Source organism: Piliocolobus tephrosceles, chromosome 16 (genome assembly GCF_002776525.5).
Source record: "Piliocolobus tephrosceles isolate RC106 chromosome 16, ASM277652v3, whole genome shotgun sequence".
NCBI classification, from domain to species: domain Eukaryota; kingdom Metazoa; phylum Chordata; class Mammalia; order Primates; family Cercopithecidae; genus Piliocolobus; species Piliocolobus tephrosceles.
The window spans coordinates 24,258,920-24,273,866 of NC_045449.1; the positions used below are offsets into that span (position 1 = coordinate 24,258,920).

General features: G+C 41.1%; 1 protein-coding gene across 5 annotated transcripts in view; it reads right to left on the reverse strand.

Annotated features, from left to right (window-relative positions):
• Positions 1–14,947, reverse strand: part of SSH2 (slingshot protein phosphatase 2) — a 314,054-nt gene that overhangs the window by 47,453 nt on the left and 251,654 nt on the right. For 4 of the 5 annotated variants that reach the window (XM_023183934.1, XM_023183933.2, XM_023183931.2 and 1 more), the window contains 4 exons: positions 14,320–14,441; positions 9,442–9,510; positions 8,588–8,653; positions 1,221–1,415 (listed from right to left, as the gene is read on the reverse strand). In XM_023183934.1, coding sequence (XP_023039702.1) covers positions 1,221–1,415; positions 8,588–8,653; positions 9,442–9,510; positions 14,320–14,441 — 452 coding nt within the window. Of the gene's footprint in view, positions 1–1,220; positions 1,416–3,382; positions 3,453–8,587; positions 8,654–9,441; positions 9,511–14,319; positions 14,442–14,947 lie in introns of those variants that run through there. The other variant, XM_023183935.2, reaches the window with a different exon arrangement.

The window sequence follows — 14,947 nt, forward strand, 5'->3', positions numbered from 1 at the left end:
CAGAGATCATGTCACTGCACTCCAGCCCGGCGACGGAGCAAGACTCTGTCCTAAAAAAAAAAAAAAAAAAAAAACCCCCCCCCCCCCAAAAAAAAAAAAAAAACCAGGAACTGTTTTGGCATGACTTTAGGAATCTAAAGGAGAATCCTGTTTGTAAGGTCAGACAGTAACTAGCTACTCTTCTTTCCCTACTGTAGAATACCTTGGAAGTGCAGAAAGATCAATTTAGAGCAAAAGAAACATCATGACGAATTTACAAAGCAGGCACTAAGTGTAAAAAAATTTCCAAAATAGCCACAGAAGTTTCAACACATAGACCTAAAAAGGAAATAAACATCAGCTTTACCTTAGGCTGTTATCTAACTCACAGTACACTAGGGAGATTTAATTAAATTGTACTGACAAGGACTTATCAACGGAAAGGTAAAGCAGAAGAAGACATTTGAATGATAAAATATTTAAAAAAATTTTTTAAGTTAAAAATTAACAGGCTGGGTGTAGTGGCTCACACCTGTAATCCCAGCATTTTGGTAGGCTGAGGCAGGACTGAGGCCAGGAGTTTAAGACCAGCCTGAGCAACAGAGTGAGACCCCATCTCTAAAAAAATAAAAATTTAAAAATTAGCCAGGTGTGGTGGCACATGCCTGTAGTCCTAGGTACTTTGCAGGCTGAAGTGAGAGGATCACTTAAGCCCAGGAGTTTAAGGCTGCAGCGAGCTACGATTGTGCCACTGTACTCCAGCCTGGGTGACAGAGTGAGATCCTGTCTTTTAAAAAAAAAATTAGCTTAACAAGTTAGGCATTAAGTTGACTGGAAACATCTTCTTTTCTTAAGTATTACAAACATGACTTTGAAAGCTTCTTTATATCACCAATAATGCTTACTAAACTGATTCTTTCAGATAATGCAAACTCAAACTTCAGCCCAACTCCTTTAAACTCAATTTTCAAATTAGTGGAATCTGAATAATGAAATTTTATGGTATTGCAGTTTTTGACTATGGAGACTTCACTGTGCCTTGGGGTGAAGCTTCTCAGGCCTTTGCAGGCAACAGCAAGAATAGGATTCTTCATGTGTGGCAGATATGTGGTATTGACAGTGACTAATATTCCTAGGTAAGATTAATTCCCCAAGAGAAAAGATTAGGGAGGAACATGCTTCTTATGACTCCTCAGGACATAATGGAGAGAACTTCCATAATCCGTAGCAAACTGACTTACATGTCCGTGAAGAGAGCTGGAGAGTCGGGCCGGTGGGACTGGACATCTTGCATAGCATTCCATTCATTGACTGAGGATTGATCTGAGTTGATATGGCTCTCATAATAACTCACCCAGGTGAGAAATAGGCTGCCTGGGTAGTAGTTATGCGCTCTGGCGACTTCACAAGCCTTGTGTAAGCTCTGTAGTGCAGACCTGAAAGATATGCTGGGAAATGAGCACCATAGAACTGTGGGGTGCCAAAGGCCAACAACCTGTGTACCCCAAACTCTTCTAATTTTTAAATTCTGTAGAATTTGTCCTCTGGAGAATCTATTCCTTGAAATTCAAGATTCTCCAATTCTGATTATACCATATTATCTATCCACAGCAAGGGACAAGACATTTGCTGAAAGATATGATGCATCACTAAGGTAGGGAGAAGGTGGGGAAGGAGAGCTGACAACTCACCAGTGAAAAATAGGTCCAGGTACCTACAGAGCACATGATCCTATAGTTAGAACCATGCAGTGACTGCTATATCATTAGAAAACTAAACATCTGACTAATTTGCCATATAAGGATTTGTTTCCCTCAGCACAGGATGTTACAGCATACATATTCTGTAATTCTTAAGAGGCTTCACAAAGATCACATAGATGGATGTCCCTAAGCCTTGAGGACATGTCCTTTAATTTCCAGGAAGTATTGATCTAATGATATTTATTATTCCTGCTGCTTTAGTCTCCTAGTCTCTTTAAATCCATGAGCTACTTTCTAAGAACAGATCTGGTTATTCTTTTTTGTTGAGACAGTGACTCACTCTGTCACCGAGGCTGGAGTGCAGTGGTGTGATCTCTGCTTACTGCAACCTCCACCTCCTGGGTTCAAGTGATTCTCATGCCTCAGCCTCCCAAGTAGTAGCTGGGATTACAGGTGCATGCCACTACACCAGGTTAATTTTTGTATTTTTAGTTGAACAGGTTTTCGCTATGTTGGTCAGGCAGGTCTAGAACTCCTGGACTCAAGACATCCGTCTGTCTTGGCCTCCAAAAATGCTGGGATTACAGGTGTGAGCCACCATGCCTGGCCTAGCTCTGGTAATTCTGAGACTAATTAAACCTTCTGGCTCTGTCTGAACTCAGGAACTCAAGAAGAGTAAACAAATTGAAAAGTACATTTTTCATTATATATGTGGGAAAAGTTTAAGCTAGAAATACTAGGAAGTAAGTTATACAAGAGCAAGAACCTTTCTACACTTTGTTTACCCAAGTGACTAAAAGAATACCTAGTTCATAGGTGGAGCTCAATTAGTATTTGTTGAGTGAAATGTCATTAGCTATAAACTAATGTCTGTCGAAGAAAAAAGACATCATGGCTAGGCATGGTGGATCATGCCTGTAATCCTAGCACTTTGGGAGGCCAAGGTGGGTGGATCACTTGAGGTCAGGAGATCAAGATCAGCCTAACTAACATGGTGAAACCCTGTCTCTACTAAAAATACAAGAATTAGCCGGGAGCAGTGGCACATGCCTGTAGTCCCAGGTACTCGGGAGGCTGAGGCGGGAGAATCGCTTGAACCTGGGAGACGGAGGCTGCAGTTAGCTGAGATGGTGCCACTGCACTCCAGCCAGGGTGACAGAGCGAGACTCTGTCTCAAAAAAAAAATATATATATTTTTGTTTCCCTCGTAACAAAAATGATGCATGTCTACTTTAGAAAATTAGGGACCTCAGAGAAAAGGCAGAAATATCCTGTAATCCTACCACCCTGAAATAACCGCTGTTAAGGTTTTAGTGTAGATTTTTCCGGTCTTTTTGGCTATGCATAGATGTATAATAAACAAAGATATGACCCTATTCTCCATACCATCTATAACCTGCTCTTTTGTTTTACAGCCTATCATCAACATCTTTCCATGTCAAATATTTTTCAACTGGATCATTTTTAATGGTTGCATAATATTTAATGATACAGATGTATCATAATTTACTAATCCCTATTTTTCAATCATTTAAATTGTTTTTCATTTTTTGCTATTATTAGAACACTGACAAACATTCTTATAGCTAAAATCTTTGCACACATCCATGTTTACAAACATGGAATAAACTCATAGAAGTAGAGTTACTAGGACAAAGATCATGCAAAATGATAAGGCATATTGGCAAATCACTCTCCAGAAAGGCTGCTCCAGTTCATTCTTCCACCAATAGTACATCACAGTGTTTGTTCCTTGAATCCCTGTCAACCCTATACAATGTAAATTAAGAAAACAAATTTAAACCAACTTAATAAGGGGAAATGTGTCGGTCCATTTTTATTAGGAAAACACAAAGGTTTTCCTTAATAAAAAGTTGCAGAGTCTTTTAAAAATGCTTTCTATTATTCAAAGTAAGCCAAAGTCTCAAGAGAATAATCTGAGAATTTCAGTTTCATTACACAGATTCAAAGGTAAGAGCCAGCTTAGTGTAACTTACAGAATGCCTAATGCATGTTTCTTCATCTAGGAAACACATACTCCAAAAGCATATGCCACAGAGTCTGGTGCAATTGTCCTAAAATACACTCAAGGCCTAGCCACCTCAGATACTCCAGCTGCATCGGAGTGGGAGGCTGCAGTAACTATCTTCCTGTGAAGGAAACACCTGGTCTAAACGTTGCTTTCATCCACACATCATCTATTTTTTTTCCCCTGTGACTTCAACTCACTACTCCCCATAAGGTACATCAAGAAAAGTTTATTCTGCAATAAGAGTTAGGATCAGTTTACTTTTACAGGGATGTCTAATTTTTTGGCTTCCCTGGGCCACATTGGAAGAACTGTCTTGGGCCACACACAGAATACACTAATGATAGCTGATGAGCTAAAAAAAAAAAAAAAAAATTGCAAAAAAAAATCTCGTATTTTAGGAAAGTTTTATGAATTTGGATTAGAATTTTAGGAAAGTTTTATGAATTTGTGTTGGGCCGCATGCAAAGCCATTCTGGGATGCATGTGGCCTATGGGCCATGGGTTGGACAAGCTTGCTTTAGAACATCAAAGCTTGATTTAAGGTTATTACTTGAATTAAGACTGCTCTGTACTCTTCCCCAAAATATACCTGAAAATGCTATCATTTATGGTTGTTACTGCTGTTTGGATTTACTTGTTACTTAAGAACAGATAAGTCAATTGTCTTTAACTGAACCTTAGTCAAAGGAGGTCATAAATTTCCTAAGTTTTCCATGAGAAACTTACCTGCAAAATATGCCCTAACTCTAAAAATCTGGTCTAAACACATGACCTGAAACTCTGTCCTATCTCAATCACTGCAGGTAACGATAAGACTTAATTGTTCAGTGACGCTTTGGACTCCACCCACTTCCATCCTATCAATTCTGTTTTCAGAGGTAGATTATCTTCCTGGGGTCTTTTTCAGGTTCTTTTATTTCTTGTTTTGCTTGCATTCTGTCCATTCCACTCCTCATGGGGACTTCTACTACCTAACAGGCAGCTGAATAAGAAACTGAAATTCAAATCCCTGACTGGGGAATGAATTCTGAATCTTAGTCACATCATTCTCTGGCTATATTAGATAATTTTCTTCTTTCTTTTTTTTTTTGAGACGGAGCCTCGCTCTGTCGCCCAGGCTGGAGTGCAGTGGCCGGATCTCAGCTCCCTGCAAGCTCCGCCTCCCGGGTTTATGCCATTCTCCTGCCTCAGCCTCCCGAGTAGCTGGGACTACAGGCGCCCGCCACCTCGCCTGGCTAGTTTTTTGTATTTTTTAGTAGAGACAGAGTTTCACCGTGTTAGCCAGGATGGTCTCGATCTCCTGACCATGATCCGCCTGTCTCGGCCTCCCAAAGTGCTGGGATTACAGGCTTGAACCACCGCGCCCAGCTATTAGGTAATTTTCTAGATAATCTAAAATAAGAGAATAAGAGGCAAGGTGCAGTGGCTCACACCTGCAATCCCAGCACTTTGGGAGGCCAAGGCAGGAGGACTGCTTGAGGCCAGGAGTTCAAGACCAGCCTGGGCAACACAGAGAGACCCCCATCTCCACAAAAAAATAAAAAAAATTAGCCAGGTGTAGTGGCACATGCCTGTAGTCATAGCTGCTTAGGAGGCTGAGGTAGGAAGAACACTCGAGCCCAGGAGTTGGAGGCTGCCATAAGCTATGATTGTACCACTGCACTCCAGCCTGGGCAACAGAGGGAGACTCTGTTTCTTTTTTTTTTTTTTTTTTTGTTTAACAGACATTTATTGATTACTATGTGCCAAACTTCGTGTTGGACAAATAGGATTCAATGGCTACTATTACAAAGTGAGTATAACACAAAGACACAGCTTTTAAGGACATATTTATATGATTAGTATGTATAAATTAGTACATAATTAAAAGCTGAAGTATATAGTGTGAAAAATACAACTTTTCATGAAGTCTAAGATGTCATCAATTTTGTATGTAGCTCTAAGAAATAAAAAAATGCTGCCAATTAAAGTATAACACATCACTGATTATAACAGCTCCCAAATTCAGAGATATTAACATAGGAAAATTGCATTCCTGACATAAATGAAATGTAGTTTATATAATGATCATCCAAGATTATTTGATGTCAATAAGAGATTGAGTTGTCTGTGAAAGATGAATAGTGTCTTTGGAATACAATAAGAAACAGAAAATGCATTTTTAAAAATCAGATTTGGCCAGGTGCGGTGGCTCACACCTGTAATCCCAGCACTTTGGGAGGCACTTTGGGAGCACTTTGGGAGGCCGAGGTGGGCGGATCACAAGGTCAGAAGATTGAGACCATCCAGTTTAACATGGTGAAACTCCGTCTCTACTGAAAATACAAAAAATTAGCTGGGCATGGTGGCGGCCGCCTGTAGTCCCAGCTATTCGGGAGGCTGAAGCAGGAGATTGGCGTGAACCCGGGAGGCTGAGCTTGCAGTGAGCCGAGATGGCGCCTCCGCACTCCAGCCTGGGCGACAGAGCGATACTCTGTCCAAAAAAAAAATAAAAGAAATATTCTTTTATTTTTTTTTTAATCCCCAATGAGCACTGCTGTAAGAGTCATACCAACTATGCACTCCTAGGAACCATCTTTGCCTCCACATGGAGAAAGCCAGCTTAAGAATGACACCGACACACCAACAGAAGAAAGGTAGGTGAAGACGCACACTGAACCCCCTGACACCATATTAGCCTCTGAATTTTGCCGTACCTGAAACCACGTTTACTGCATTTACTTTGATTTAACAGGAAATATCAATGGTCAGTCTTATTCCTATTGTCTGCAGAATGCAAATGATATGGTTTACGGCATGTAAGTAAACCAATGGAAAAAAATGACTAAAGTTGTGAAATGCATATTTCCTTCATGCTAATTTGAAATTTTTAAACATATGTAAGAAATTATGTTGTTCGGCCGGGCGCGGTGGCTCAAGCCTGTAATCCCAGCACTTTGGGAGGCCGAGACGGGCGGATCACGAGGTCAGGAGATCAAGACCATCCTGGCTAACATGGTGAAACCCCGTCTCTACTAAAAAATACAAAAAACTAGCCGGGCGAGGTGGCGGGCGCCTGCAGTCCCAGCTACTCGGGAGGCTGAGGCAGGAGAATGGCGTAAACCCGGGAGGCGGAGCTCGCAGTGAGCTGAGATCCAGCCACTGCACTCCAGCCTGGGCTACAGAGCAAGACTCCGTCCCAAAAAAAATAAAAAAAAAAAAAAAAAAAGAAATTATGTTGTTCAAATTAAGCATCATCATACTACATGGTGAAGCTACCAATTTTTCCTGCTGTAATTTTTTTTTTTTTTTAATTATACTTTAAGTTCTAGGGTACATGTGCATAACGTGCAGGTTTGTTACATATGTATACATGTGCCATGTTGGTGTGCTGCACCCATCAACTCGTCAGCACCCATCAATTCATCATTTATATCAGGTATAACTCCCCAATGCAATCCCTCCCCCCTCCCCCCTCCCCATGATAGGCCCCAGTGTGTGATGTTCCCCTGAGACTCTGTTTCTTAAAAGAGAGACAGAGAGAGAGAGAGAGAGAGAGAGAAATATCTGTCCTGTCTAAATGTAAGAAATACTCTCAGGGCAGTTATGTAATCCCTCCAAAGCATGTTTTCTCACCCATAGTAAGGGGCTAATAATATTATTTTGGGGGCTTGGTATGATGATTAAATAAAATCCATGTAAAACATCTGGCATGTAGTAAATAGCCCTGAAACGTCCATATGCCAGCTGATGGTTATTAGCAAGTATAATATTTTCTCTAGGCTTTTTTTGCATTATGCAAATAGCCACCAGCAGTTTAAATGGAAATTTATCTATCCATAAAGTAACTCTGTGAATGCTATCCCTGGTTACCTTACGAAATAGCTAATGCAGGCCAGGCGCAGTGGCTCACACCTGTAATCCCAGCACTTTGGGGGGCCGAAGCGGGCGGATCATGAGGTCAGGAGTATGAGACCAGCCTGGCCAATATGGTGAAACCCTGTCTCTACTAAAAAATACAAAAAAATTAGCCAGGCGTAGTGGCACATGCCTGTAAATCCTAGCTACTCGGGAGGCTGAGGCAGGAGAATCGCTTGAACCTGGGAGGCAGAGGTGGCAGTGAGCCGAGATTGCGCTACTGCACTCCAGCCTGGGCAACAGAGTGAGGCTTCGTCTCAAAAAAAAAAAAAAAAAAAGAAATAGCTAATGCATAGCAGTGTATGTTTTAGATTTGGCTCTTAGTCCACTAAGTAATTAACTTAGTCAATGTGTCCCTAAAAAAGCTCAGTATCAACTGGCTTATCTAAACCGTTAAGTCTCTGCCAGAGCCTAAGAATACCACCTCTGGAGGCCGGGCGCGGTGGCTCAAGCCTGTAATCCCAGCACTTTGGGAGGCCGAGATGGGCGGATCACGAGGTCGGGAGATCGAGACCATCCTGGCTAACATGGTGAAACCCCGTCTCTACTAAAAAATACAAAAAAACTAGCCGGGCGCAGTGGCGGGCGCCTGTAGTCCCAGCTACTCAGGAGGCTGAGGCAGGAGAATGGCGTAAACCCGGGAGGCGGAGCTTGCAGTGAGCTGAGATCCGGCCAATGCACTCCGGTCTGGGTGACAGAGCGAGACTCCGTCTCAAAAAAAAAAAAAAAAAAAAAAAAAAAAAAAAAGAATACCACCTCTGAATTCCTCTGAATTTCACTTGTTCACCAATACTCAAGGCCTTCCAATTGTTAAAAATTTGAATATTGCATTTCTAGGTCATCTTTAACTACGATGGTTACACAAACAGATCATTTAGCATTTTCAAAGCAAATTGTACCATTTCAGACATTTCTTACAAAATATTGCTCCAATAACATTAAAACACTTTTGTAGAGATAGTAAAAGTCTTCTTACCACATTGCCTGCACAGATACAGGTTTGAATATGTGAACTCTGTTATCCGTCGATACACTGAACCCACTAAGGACAAATGAGAACAAGACAAAAATCCACAAATTAGGGTAGGTTATTTCAGTTGTGAGTTTTCACGGATGTATCCCAGGCTAACCACAACTGGCTCCGTAGAGGGAATCATTAGGCATTTCATGTAGAAGTTTTAACTAGCGTATAAGACTTGACCATAAAGCTTTGACAAATTGTCTTGACTTCATCTACCAAGCAAAATGAATGGATTCCCATATTGGAGTTAGGGAATTAAATACAGTTTCCCAGCTGTAGCTATGGACAAAATGTTCTGTATATTTCTATTTGGAGGCCTTGTGGGTTCTTAGCAAACCTGACCATGGTTTTATAAACTGGAGTAAACATCTTGGTCTCTTGGGGACACATTCTAAAAACATTAGGAGGTAGGGTGGGGGTGGGGTCACTGGAAGGAACTGGCACAGCAAAGGGGTTATACTGTAGGCTGACAGCTGGCAGAGGCGGCAAGAGGTTATTTGAAACAGAACATATCATCCTTTGGGAGAGCATTGCAACAGTCGCACATGCTCAGATTAAAGAGCCAACAAACTAGTTCTTCTTTGTCTTGATTCCTACCACAGTCGGCCTAGAAGAACAGAAGTGAAAGACCCTGGCAAGTTGTATTTTTACTCCACTTTACAAAACAGGAGTTTAAAAGGACTCATTGAGCTGCTGACATGAAAGTCCGGTTGGCACACTGGGCCTCCCTTTTAGCTGAATGAATCTGCAGTAAGATGGAGCCCCACCCCTTGGCTTTCTGTAACAGAATAAAAAAGGAAATCTCTTACCCATCACCATCCAAATGAATTAGCGTGTCGCTCCAGAGAGGCAAAACTAAGCCCATGGTACAAGTGCTACTGCAAGACAAGAAATAGTCCACAAGTTACTCCCTGTTACTCTGGGAAGCAGTCTTTTGTTTACTAACTCTTTCAACACCAAGGATAAACTCTTAAATTCTAAATTCTGGCATACGTGTTACAGTGAAGAAATTTCTATCATATCACTACTAATCTTATGTATGTCCTCAGGAGCTGTTTTAAAGAGATAGTCAGTTCCTTAAATATTTAATGAAGAAAACTTGCTGACTCAGCTTCCTACATTGTCATCTTGCAAATGACCACTATCTAAAAAATGCAGATGATTGCTGCTGACTTGCATTTGGCAGGTCTTAGCACAAGGTACAGTGCCCAACTGAACTCCAATGATTTTTTTTTTTTTTTTTGAGATGCAGTCTTACTTTGTTGCCCAGGCTGGAGTGCAGTGGTGTAGTCTCGGCTCACTGAAACCACTGACTCCCGGGTTCAAGTAATTCCCCTACCTCAACCTCCCCAGTAGCTGGGATTACAGGTGAGCGCCACCACACCCGGCTAATTTTTTGTACTTTTAGTAGAGACGGGGTTTCACCATGTTGGCCAGGCTGTAATCCCAGCACTTTCAGAGGCCGAGGTGGGCAGATCACCTAAGGTCAGGAGTTCAAGACCAGCCTGGCCAACATGGTGAAACCCCGTCTCTGCACTAAAAATACACAAATTAGCTGGGTGCAGTGGCAGGCGCCTGTTATCCCAGCTACTCAGGAGGCTGAGGCAGGAGAATCACTTGAACCTGGGAGGCAGAAGTTGCAGTGAGCTGAGACTGCGCCATTGCACTCCAGCTCTGGAGACAGAGCAAGACTCCGTTTCAAAAACAGTGATTCCAGAGCTCAGGAGATTCAAATCAAGACTGAAAGAGCTTATCCACATTGCAACCTGGACCTGAACAACAGAAAAACAGCTACCATGCCAGAGTCCAGGAGCAAGACAGCTCTACCATAAGTTTTGTTGAGTAGATGAGATGAGCGCACAAAAAATTTGTTTTGAAAACGGCTTCACAAGATGAAGTGGGGATAGTTTTACGGTAGCTTTTTGCTTTGTATTTAGTGAGTGCTTAGCCAGGTTCTTAGCAACAAGTATAATTTGGAGTATAAATATGATGGGTTGGTAGCCCAGTGACAAATCCAGAAATTAACTATATAAAAAGATATAGACGCTGCAAAAGAGTGTGATCTATAAGCTCGTGACCAGATTCTGGTTAACCTTTGGACAAGTGACATTGATATACAGGAATCAACATTACATTTTTGGCTTGTATTCAGGCCAGAATGCTTTTTTACATTAAGCAGCAGCTTTTTCAGCTGGGTGTGGTGGCTCACGTCTGTAATCCCAGCACTTTGGGAAGCAGAGGCAGGCGGATCACAAGATCAAGAGACTGAGACCATCCTGGTCAACATGGTGAAACCCCGTCTCTACTAAAAATACAAAAATTAGCTGGGCATGATGGTGCGTGCCTGTAGTCCCAGCTGCTCGGGAGGCTGAGGCAGGAGAATCGCTTGAACCTGGGAGGCGGAGGTTGCAGTGAGCTGAGATTGCACCACTGCACTCCAGCTTGGCCTCAGAGCGAAACTCGGTCTCAAAAAAAAAAAAAAAAAAAAGAAGTAGCTTTTTCACACAACAGGAAGGAAAGGCCTGAATAAGGCACACTTGGTATTTTTATCCAGGTTACCTCAGTCTCTCAAGATTTTTCTCCATTAAAGTATAACTACTTACTTTAGTAAATATTCAACTCATTCAATAACGATTTATTTAGTGCCTGCTATGTACCAGACATTTCAAGGTGTTAGGAGGACAAAAAGAAATGGAAAACAACAACAACAACAAAAAACCACGAAGATCTATTATTTTGTAACTTAAAATATATGTTACATTTTAGAAACCAAGATTATGCTACATACTAAAAAATTTATTTAAATATAATACTCAAAGAACTTGTAAATGGGCTAAATGAATTGGCTGCAACGTATTATTAAGAACTATTTGTACTTGTCATTATCTGGGTTCCACTTAGGCTTAATACTATTTTGAAGCATTAACATTTTACATTCTCAGATATGAAATGATACAAATTCAAATTCCTTCAACAACAACTGAGACAGAAATGATTTTAGATTACCTGAGCACCTGAGACTTCTTACAGTCCAAGGAACTCATTAAAGCGAGGATGTATGGGAATTTCATAACAGTAAGTTTAGCAAACAGAATGAAAACTAGTTTCTGGCATTTCATGTCTTATTTTGTCTTCTATAAACTAAAATTTCCTTTGGCTAGTGACACTGGTCAGATATGAATCAGACAGGGCCATTGGCAAAAGATAGATGTAATTCACCGAGTATAAACTACTGGGTACCTATATTAATATGCATTCTTTCTGGCAAAGTTTAGGACAAAGTGAAAGAGATAAGATTAGACATGTGCTTGCTCATATTCTGGGTCAGGAGAATCTGCGGTTATTGTCTTCTGTCTCTAGGGGAAGATTCAATTGAAGCTTCGTGAGGTTCCTGTTCCTGTTTTATAGGGTTTTCAAGGGAGGGGGTCAGGGAGAACTGAACAAAGGAAATACTAGCTAGAACAGTGCTGTCCAACTGAACTTTCTGCAAGAATGGAAAATGTTCTATACATGTACTAATATGATAGCCACTAGCACATACGGTTACTGAATATTTGAAATGTGACTAGTTGGAACTGAGGAACTGAAATTTCATTTAATTTTAATCTATTTAAAAAGACCAATGCATGCTGTATGCAGTCGCTCATGCCTATAATCCCAGCACTCAGGAAGGCAGAGGCAGGAGCTCAGGAGTTGAGACCAGCCTGGACAACACAGAGAGACTGTGTTCTCCACAAAAAGGAAAAAAGAAAGGAAGGAAGACGAAAGAAGGCAGGCAGGAAGGCAGGCAGGCAGGCAGGCAGGAAGGCAGGCAGGCAGGCAAGAAGGAAGGAAGGGGCACATATGGTTGGTGGCTACTATACTGGACAACAGAGATCTAGAGAGATTAAAAACCTAAATTAGAGGTCCTAAAATCCTAATGAATGTAAACAAGGTAGGTGCTGTTACAGGAAAATGCTTACTGAAAGCTCTGTTGCTTAATCAGAAGTTAAAACCATGCAGGAGAAAGCTTCCTAAATGTGGTTTACAAGCCCATGTAAATTTAGAGCCTACAATTAAATGCTGTTAAGTGGTATACAAGCTAATAACTTTGGGAATCCCTGTGAACCCCCAAGTCATTTTCAGGTTGACTTCTATATAGGAATAAGGTAAACATTGGTTTGGGAAACTTTCTAGTGATAAAGTGATTTTTTTCCCCTCAACATCAGGACAATTAGAATCATTCCCAGGCTCCTCCTCTCTTTGTGACTAAATTTCCCTAGGCCTGGGTCACACCCCTAGCTACTCCAAAGTTCCATTCTAGTCCTGAACCAGGAAGTCAATGCTTTGAGACATCTGGCAGGATTTCCTGAGGCTTATTATCCAGAGTGTAAAGATCTGCTTAGCAGCCACATTCCACAGTCTTCCGAAGGTTTCTCCAGAAAAAGTGGGAAAAATAAAAACGGAAAGCAACAAACCTTAATGACACACAAAAAGGGTAGGTGTTGGGTGTTATCTTTCATCATAGAATGTAAAGTACAGCTAAAGCCAAAGGTACATAAAAAGTTCTGCTTTGAGTTTAAGGAGCCATCCTGTACCACCCCATGCCCGCCCCCCTCACCATCCTTTTTAACTCAATAAAAGGAAAAAGGAGGCATAACATTTGGTAAAAGCAAGGTTTAAGGACATGGATAAACAAAACAGATTGTAGTTTAAGTGGGATCTCTTTGGATCTGGGACCACTGGTATACTACCACAAAGGCTGGGTCCCTATAATCACCAAAGTGAATCATTACTGACTACAATAGAGTAGGCCAGGTGCAAGGCTCATGCCTATAATTCTAGAACTTTGGGAAGCCCAAGTGGGAGGATCACTTAAGCCCAGGAATTCAAGACCAGCCTGGCCAACATAAGGAAATCTCGTCTCCAGAAAAATAAGGGGGAAAAAAAAAAAAAAAAAAAAGGCCAAATAGCTGGGTATGGTGGTGCATGCCTGTACTTCCAGCTACTTAGGAGGCTGAGGTAGAGGAATTTGAGGCTGTAGTGAGCTGTGACTGTATCACGGCTTCATCCTGGGCAACAGAGCGAGACATTGTCTCAAAAAAAAGAAATAAAAAGGCAGCTTTTTAAATGTAACTTTGAAACCACTTGCTTTATATTGTGACTATCTAAAGATGAGATGAAGGTATGGAATAATGGTAAATTAGAAACTCAGGACCAAAGACATTCACTAAACATTCTTGTTTCTCAAGACTGTGGCTAAGATACTTATGTTCTTTAGTTTTATATCTTGTACTTTAACAGCAGAACTGCACAAGATATTTTTGTGATAAAAGGCAACTGGAGTCAGGCACAGTGGCTCATGCCTGTCATCTCAGCACTTTGGGAGGCTGAGGCGGGTGGATCACTTGAGGTCAGGAGTTTGAAACTGGTCAACATGGCAAAACTCTGTCTCTACTAAAAATACAAAAATTAATCGGACATAGTGGTGCACACCTGTAATCCCAGCTACTTGGGAGGCTGAGGCAGGAGAATTGCTTGAACCCAGGAGGCAGAGGTTGCAGTGAACCGAGATTGTGCCACTGCGCTCCAGTCTGGGCAACAGAGTGATGATGACACTCTGTCCCCCCGCCCCCCACCAAAAAAAAAGCAACTGGAATAGGTTACTTAAAACGCGGTTTTCACATTTTGAAATGGTACCACCATACCTGTCATTAGAGGAGAAATCCATTCCTAGGACGATGCTTTCTTCAGTGTCTTGTCTACCATTAGTTGAAACCACTACCATATAGCGTGTTCGATTCTGGTAAGTACTTTCCAGTCTTACAGCCTGGAAGTTAGCACACAACAGAGAAATTATGAAATTTAGAACGTTAATTTCAGATCATTTCAACCCTTTTTCATCAGCGTCTTTAGCATACTCAGGAAGGCAGCAGAGTCAGTAGTTAGGAGACATAAATTAAAATCTCAGCTTGTATACTAGCTATAAAACCTTTGGTAAGTTACTAAATTAATTGGAGGGAGATATAATAATACCTATCTGTCTGGATGTTTAAAGAATCTTATAAAATAATACATGTAAAGCACCATGCTTGTCACACAGTAAATGCTCAATAAGATGTTTGTTATTAGCGTAATTTATACTAATTACCACAGTGCGTTATAAAGACTGAAGAGGGAAATGTGAGGTATATGAATGTGAGCATTGGTCTCAGAGATGCAATTTCCACAAACAATTATAATATGGAGCAAACTATTAGCAACATCTAAGGGGAGTATTGACTTTGCTATACTGAATTGCTGCATGTTAATGCACTATAAGATTTTCTTAAGTTT